This window comes from Abramis brama, assembly GCF_963993115.1.
Source record: "Abramis brama genome assembly, chromosome: 23".
In the NCBI taxonomy this organism is placed as follows: domain Eukaryota; kingdom Metazoa; phylum Chordata; class Actinopteri; order Cypriniformes; family Leuciscidae; genus Abramis; species Abramis brama.
Genome location: NC_139985.1, coordinates 23,828,118 through 23,836,128, shown reverse-complemented (window position 1 = coordinate 23,836,128; position 8,011 = coordinate 23,828,118). Strand labels below are relative to the sequence as shown.

Sequence of the window (8,011 nt, the reverse complement as noted above, 5' to 3'; positions counted from 1 at the left end):
AGTTAAGAGCCTAACTAATGGAAATACTAATCACTGTTATGGTGACTTGTATGAAATACATTAGAGTTAATCCTCTGTTAATTCTCAATTAAACTTTTGTAGACATCTGACAGAAATAAAGGGTGTGTCTGGGGTGTGTTTCCTGAAAGCATCGTTAGCCAACTATGGTCGCAAGTTCATCGCAATGTCCATTGAACTCTATTGGTAACGAGGAAACTTGCGACCATAGTTGGCTAACGATGCTTTTGGGAAACGCACCCCTGGTTAGTAATAAGTGAAGCTGGTTATGCTGTTTGTGGAGTTGTTTAATCCTCCTCTGCCGAGATCTTCACAGATTTAATGTCTTCTTTACTCTTCAGTTGATTTCATCTGAGGCTGTGGCTGAAATGACTTTTTTTGTGTGGCTTCGATAAGGTCCAGTTCTGGTTTGTTTCTTTGCTCTTGGCTGACATGTGGCATTGCTATGCAGAGGTGTAAAGTCCAGGTTCAGAAAGTAAAAGTCCTCCTCAGTATTGTGTTCCAATCACCTGGATTTGCTAATTCAGACAGGAGAGAGAACTAATTAGTGAAATCAGCTGACTGAGTTCATGGGTGGAATGAACATATGGCGGGACTTCTACTCACTGGCCCCTGGATTACCCACCTCTGAATACAAGTAATACATTACCTGTCTAATCAGAGATTAGGCTCTGGAAAAGATCAGAGAATGAAGTCACTAAATGATGAGTTTTATCATCTAAACACAACCACATGCTCATATTTTCTTCAGTTGTAGTTCTTTTGTTTCTCTTTCCTTCATTGATTCTGCTCGTTAACAGCAGGTGTTAATCACTAATGCTCAATCATCACTTAATTAATCACTTAATTTCTTGACTGCAATGTATATCTACTTTTAGTAAACACAACTAAAATCATTGCAGAGTACTCATAACTATTGTTTTTTAAAATTAAAAGAATTAAGGCAATCGGTGTCCTCAAATGTACTAAGTTAGCTTAGCTTATTGAATTTGACTTTGTGTGTGACATTGTGAACTAACAGTAACTGCAAGTGCTCTGTTTGTCAAGTTTGTCAAATTTAAACAAGAAAAAAAAAAGAAAAGAAAAAAAAATAACTTTTCTATTTACTATGTTTTTTGGCAAGTGCAACACAGTCAGTGACACACTGCGATAGTCTATGTGGTGCCTGCCTTTTCGGAAGTGAATTGCCCCTTGCCCTTCCGTAGCTGTGCTCTCGTCTTGAGCTTTTTGTTGGTCGCCCAGTAATGAGGGCACGTCTGCCTCCAAGTGGCGTTTTCCGACGAGCCACTGCTGTCGGCTGCACTCCAATCTTCGTGCTCGTTTGCATGCCCCTTCTTGCCATCTTCCAAGCACCTGATCCGGCAGATGCACTTTGCCGGCCAAATGTGGCCAGTGCAGAGATTAGCTGGCTGTCGGTAGTCAGTCTGTCATAAGATGCCAGCATCTTCTCCATGGGAGCCTTGTACAAGTCAGGCTCAGCCTGTAATTTTTGAACAAGGCCCTCCATCATCCCCCTGACTCGAATTTCCAGCCTGCTGACAATGGGCACAACAACATACATCAACAAGTATTGGTTAATGGTTACTAGTAACAAGTACATTTTTTGTGATGGTGTGTGTGTGTAAATGGTAGTAACTTCTGGTGTGTGTGTGTGTGTGTGTGTGTGTGTGTGTGTGTGTGTGTCTGTCTGTGTGTGTGTGTGTGTGTGTATGTGTAGTAACTTCTTAAAGGATTAGTTCACCTACAAAAAATGTTTTGCTGATAATTTACTCACCCCAATGTCTGTCTTTCTTCAGTCGAAAAGAAATTAAGGCTTTTGAGGAAAACATTCCAGGATTTTTCTACACAGAATGGACTTCAATTGCAACCAGCTATTCAAATGTTCAAAGAAGGTTCAAATGTCGGTCACAATACAGCTTCAAAGTCTCTACACGATCCCGGTCAAGAAATAAGGGTCTTATCCAGTGAAACGATCACTTATTGTCATTAAAAAAAATTAATTAAATACTTTTTACCCACAAATGCCCGTCTTGTACCATCTCTGAGATGTGCCACGTATTGCGTCATCACGTTGGAAAGGTTACAATTTTGAAGTTGGAGGAGAAAATGAGATGGAGTTTTTCACCCTTTCCTACTTTTTTGATCCAGAGTACACAGACAAATAACTTGATGACTTGACTCGCGACCTTTCCAACGTGATGACGCAATGCGTGGCTCTCAGAGATGGTACAAGACGGGCATTTGTGGGTAAAAAGTATTTAATTAATTTTTTTTAATGACAATAAGTGATCGTTTCACTGGATAAGACCCTTATTTCTTGACTGGGATTGTGTCGAGCATTTGAAGCTGCACTAAGACAGACATTTGAACCTTCTTTGAACATTTGTAAAGCTGGTTGCCAATGAAGACCATTATAAATCCTGGAATGTTTTCCTCAAAAACCTTAATTTCTTTTCAATTGAAGAAAGAAAGACATGGATATCTTGGATGAGTCAATTATCAGCAAAATTTTTTTGAGGATGAACTAATCCTTTAAAGGAGAAGTTCACTTTTAAAAAACTTTTGCTGATAATTTACTCACCCCCATGTCATCCAAGATGTCCATGTCTTTCTTTCTTAAGTCGAAAAGAATTTAAGGTTTTTGAGGAAAACATTCCAGGATTTCCCCCCATATTATGGAGTCCAATGGGACCCAAACGGTTCAAGGTCCAAACGACCTTGTCGTCACGTAATACGCAATTACGTTGAAAAGGTCACGCTTGAAAAATTTCTGTCCTGAAGAAAATGTTCTTTTTGGCTTTTTAATATTAAAACACCCAGGATACGCACACGAAATGGGCATTTTAAACGATAAACTGACACAAATACATTTGAAAATGTGTATATGGTCCACATTTGTAAACACGTCAAGCGTGACCTTTTCAACGTAATTGCGCATTACGTGACGTCACGAACGCGCATCACAGAACAGAGCAAGGCGAACATTTGTGCTTATAAAACTTAAACTTTTTTATTTATTTTTGAAATGACCGATCGTTTCGCTAGATAAGACCCTTATTCATCGTCTGGTATCGTTTAAAGCCCTTTGAAGCTGCACTGAAACTGTCATTTGGACCTTGAACCGTTTGGGTCCCATTGGACTCTATAATATGGGGGGAAATCCTGGAATGTTTTCATCAAAAATCTAAATTTCTTTTCGACTGAAGAAAGAAAGACATGGACATCTTGGATGACATGGGGGTGAGTCAATTATCAGCAAAAGTTTTTTTAAAAGTAAACTTCTCCTTTAAGGTAGTAACTTCTGGTGTGTGTGTGTGTGTGTGTGTGTGTGTGTGTGTGTGTGTGTGTAAGTGAGTGTGAGAGAGTGTACGAGTGAGTGTGTGAGAGTCACCACTGCCCCTCAAACAGACATAATTTCTGTCACTGCAAACAAACACACACACACACACACACACACATTAACGCATACCTTTTATGCCCCCAAACAGGGAATGCAAACAACACCCACATCCCCCCGTCTCTCTCTCTTGCCAACACTAGCCAGTAAACTCACCTGACCTGAACTACATCTATACGATAATGTCGTGAGGTGAGGGAGATGTGTTACAGCTCACCCAACAATAAAGATGACCTGAAAGTCACTATCAGAGCAAGCCTAGCCCATCCATCTCTCTCCCACTTATTTTTATTATTTCTCTGCTGTTCTGTTTAGGTGAAAAACCACATAACATTAAAAACACTTTTAATTTGATTTCTGCCCACCTCTGCCTGTTGGATTGTTCGGATGAGCCCTCACCAGCTGAGCAGTCATCACTACCGCCAGCCTCGTCCACTCCTCGGGCTGGGCTTTCTGGGCTCTCCGCTGCAGCTGCACAAAGGGGATCTAAATAAAAATGTAAATTTAAAATTTAAAAGAATTATTATTATTTTTTTATGAAACTATGGCTGATTGTCAAATGAACCGCATATTCATTCCAAGTTATTTACCTGTGACAGACTGGTCTGCATTTAGATCTTCAGTCATTCCCATGTACCACTGGCCTGGTATGTTGTTCTTTCCTTTGTAGGGCAGAGGAAGAGGTTATTACTTGCTATACTGTATCTAAACTCATAAAGCATTTGATGAAGGGCAAATCTGGTGTAAACTGACCCATAGCCCTGTCTTAGAGATGTGCCTCACCATAGAACAAGGGACAACAAAATTTGCCACAACACAGGCAAAGTTATGGACCAGGATACTATACCTGTGGCAATTTCATAAAATGTCTTCCTGGCAGCTGGTGTGAGTTTCCGGTCTTTGTCCTGCAGCTCTTGGGTATCAACCATGAAGTTCACCTCATCCTCCTACAGTTTCACATCAAAGGGGACATAACATACATTTTTTTTAAAAATCATAGCATACAGCATATGAGAATTAAATGGCAATAATAGACCATGTAACAATTGCATACATTGGTTCTTCTTGTGTCCCCTTTCGACTTCAACTTTATTCTATTATTTGCTGCGTCGATGAGCCTCCGGCAATAGTAGGCCTCTAGCCTGGTGGTTATGAAATCCATCAGCTGTGTTATGTTGTAGGCCTTCAGCCTATAGAGGACCTGGTCCTTCAGAACCCTCATTGCACTCTCCACATAATTGTTGGTGTCGTTCCCTCGTGTGGGGAGATGAGTGCGGAGACAAATTGCCCAGGCCTCACGTCTGCTGAAAATAGATGTCAGATATTTGCAATATCGTGGGTGAAGCTTTGCCGTGGAGTCCTCTAATGCCCGATGGTATGAGGCCTCAAGTTCTCCTGGATTTCTTGCATACACCATAGCCTTGAAGAGCTGTAGCAGGGTTTGACGGTCAGACTTTGGTACAGCATTGTGGGCATCCCACAGCCACCTCCACATCGCCTGCAAAATGTGGAAAACGCAGAGGATGGGGTGTGTATGTGGATAAGACTCGCTGAGAGCCTGTCGTAATGCCTGGCAGTCATCAGTCATTGCCACTTGTGGGCCGAGATCTCCCCTGCGGAAAAATGCATCCTCTGGAAGAATGCTTTTGAGGAGCTGTAGTCCTGCAGTGATGACACTCTGAGACTCAGATGATGTTATCATTACACCCAAGGGCAGTCCTCCAATAGCTGAGTGGGTCAAAAGTAGGAACACTCTGCTATTTGTTCTGTCGCAATTTCCAGAAGAGTCCACAAAGACCATCTCTGCACTCTCAGGGATCATTGAATGGACTCGCCTCATGAGGGGACTGCATAAGGCAATGATGATGTTCTTGGAATCTGCAAACATCTTCCCGCACTCAGCCCCCTCCTTTTTGTTGTATGCATCAAGTGATGCTTGTAGGCTGGTGAGCATTGTGTCCCCGGATAACTCCCCGTACGACCTCTTGAAAATGTTGTAATACAGCCTAAAATGACAATTACACACAGGATTTACAGTGACATTATCAACATTATCACATAATTTTTCACTTGATAATAGTGATCACATTCTTAGAATGTTCCAATTGTATTTTTTACTTTTACTTACCTAAAACAGAAACTTAGATCAGGACAAATCGAGCGATCAGCAGCTGCAAAGATGTAGGAGTCGCCCATCTCTTCCTGAAGGTCGTATTTCAGTGTATTTAAAGCAGAGGAGGGAGAGTGGCCACTTTGAAAAAGAGTCTGTAGTTTGTTGATTGTCTCTGGTGCTACATCTCGTTGCCTCATAGCCTCAGCACACATGAGCAGGTGATTATGTTGATGTTTCAGGTTGATGTACAAACATAATCCTTCTTCTATGTGTAAATCAGCAGATCTGAGTACAATAAAATTATTACATATATTATTGCGTTATTTAGGAAACTGAAACAGAGAGTGACTTTTTTTACAAAACAGCAAGCCTGTTTTTGGGGGTTTTAGATCTAACCTGGACTTTCTGTTCTGCGAAAAGCTTTGCCTCTTGAGAACAACATACATCACAGCAGGGCAGGATGTATTTTTTTTCGAGGAAGAATGCCGTGTGTTGTGTTGGCATCTAAGGTCCACCTTCAAACACATTCAATTAAGGTTTTGGCTCAACCCTTGAAAAAATAAATTAATGCACCTGCTATGAAATCACTTACTCTGTATATGTTCTGCCTTTGTTGTTCCACAGGGTAGCTTTTGTTCACCCGCCATGTCGTTTGTGATGACTTTTGAAAGGCTTGAAGCCATCTGTGAACCTCCTCTTCAGTGTGAAGTCTTACTTTTAGAGAAATGTTGCAGTTCTTGCCCTCGAGAGGCTCAAATAAACAGATATGGTGTTCATAGTCCTCGGGGAGGAGTTTCTGTCAAAGCACAAAAAACATTTAAAGAGTAGGCAAATGCATGGTTTAACCAAAGTAACATTTAACATTAACACCGTCACCTACATTCTGTAAACTATCTCTGCCTTTAAGTCAGTTAAGCGTGCTCCATGCACAGATGGTAGAAATGGCTTTCTAATATTTCCAATACTTATGTCAGTGTTGTTTGTTTAAATTATTTATGTGATGCTTTTGCTCAATAGCTTCGAACTAAACTTTGCCAATGGGACCTATACACTTAAAACCCACTCAGAAGAAGTTGGTTTTCTATACACTCTGTACTAATGGAGGGGAAAAAAGGGGTTGGAAGCCAATGGAACACAACAAGATGTTGACTTAATGTCAAAGTGTAATTATTTGTTTGCTAACAGCCTAACAAGTAGTTTAACATTATCCACGCTTCAACAACACTGTTTTAATGTTTTATTCTTATCCATCTACACCTAACCTCCAGCAGCTCCATCTCCTCAAAGTTGTCAAGTGTCTGACAAATGTTGCAAGCTTTAATAAATCCTGCCATTATGCACACCAATTCTAGAAACAGAACAGAATGGACTCTTAAATGGAATCATCAAGACATGGACACTTTAAAACAATAACTGGCTTTGTCAACATCTGCAAAAAGTTCATAACCCTTACGTGCCCGCACCGAACATTCCAATGTTGGTGCTGGATAACCACCTCACATAAAAAGTTCTATGTCTTGAGTAAGTAAGAAAGTAAATGTTTATTTATATAGCACATTTTTATACACTGGGTGCAATACACACACACACACTATATATATATATATATATATCTGGTGTGTGTGTGTGTATATATATATATATATATATATATATATATTTATATTGATATATATATATATAAAATATCAAATATTATAAATATACGAGCTTGAAAAAAAAGATCATTCTAGAAGAAAATTTCTGAGAGGCTTTTGCATCTGAACTCTTCATACCACGAATGAGAGCATATTACTGTCAATTTACTTGTAAACATTTAAGAAGTAAAGTAAACATTTAGAAGTGAAGCAAAAATTTAGATAAAACATGATAAGAACCGATTTAACAACACTTTATCCTCTTAAGAAATGTAACATCTTTTACCTTTTTTAATATCAACGACAATAGAGCGAACGGACACGTAAGGGTTAACTCACTATTAATTCAGTTGGTTTTTGAATACTAAGCCATTAAAAGTTTATTAGAAGATGAATCACATATGTGATCAAATAATCAAATATGAAATGAAACTTTACCTTCGTAAATGTGTCTGTTGTCACCATAGACTGTAAAAAAATAGGTTGTCACGATCTGAGGCGATGTATTCTCTATCACTCTGGGCACTGTGTCACTGTGTTACGCGGCGAGCCAATCAGGGATGAGTTCTCTATGAATATTAATGAGTCTTCCGCTACCACCCTGCAAAAAAAAAATTCGCGTCCCGGCAAGATAGAAATTGGAAGTCTCGTGAGAAGCGAGAACTAGAACGAGCGCGAAACACAAATTGCTTTACGGCAATTCGACATAAACACCCACGCATGTATGATGTATTACCAGATTACCCACCTCGGTAGACATAGCTCCACACGATACAGTTGGCTTGCTCCGATCAAAACAAACGCACATGAGCAGCGGTAGAGAGGGGGAGGAGGCCGCCGCAAGTG

The 8,011-nt window shown here is 40.0% G+C and overlaps 1 protein-coding gene across 1 annotated transcript; it reads right to left on the bottom strand.

Annotated features, from left to right (window-relative positions):
• Nucleotides 1-881: 881 nt before the first annotated feature.
• On the bottom strand, nucleotides 882-6,862 carry LOC311074953 (uncharacterized protein; the record flags this gene model as incomplete). Its single annotated transcript, XM_084101999.1, has 9 exons — nucleotides 882-1,550; nucleotides 3,781-3,901; nucleotides 4,006-4,077; nucleotides 4,263-4,362; nucleotides 4,470-5,421; nucleotides 5,544-5,813; nucleotides 5,925-6,043; nucleotides 6,121-6,324; nucleotides 6,791-6,862. 9 exons carry the CDS (start codon nucleotides 6,860-6,862, stop codon nucleotides 1,118-1,120), a joined length of 2,343 nt encoding a protein of 780 aa, XP_083958125.1. The 3' UTR covers nucleotides 882-1,117.
• Between the last annotated feature and the right edge of the window lie 1,149 nt (nucleotides 6,863-8,011).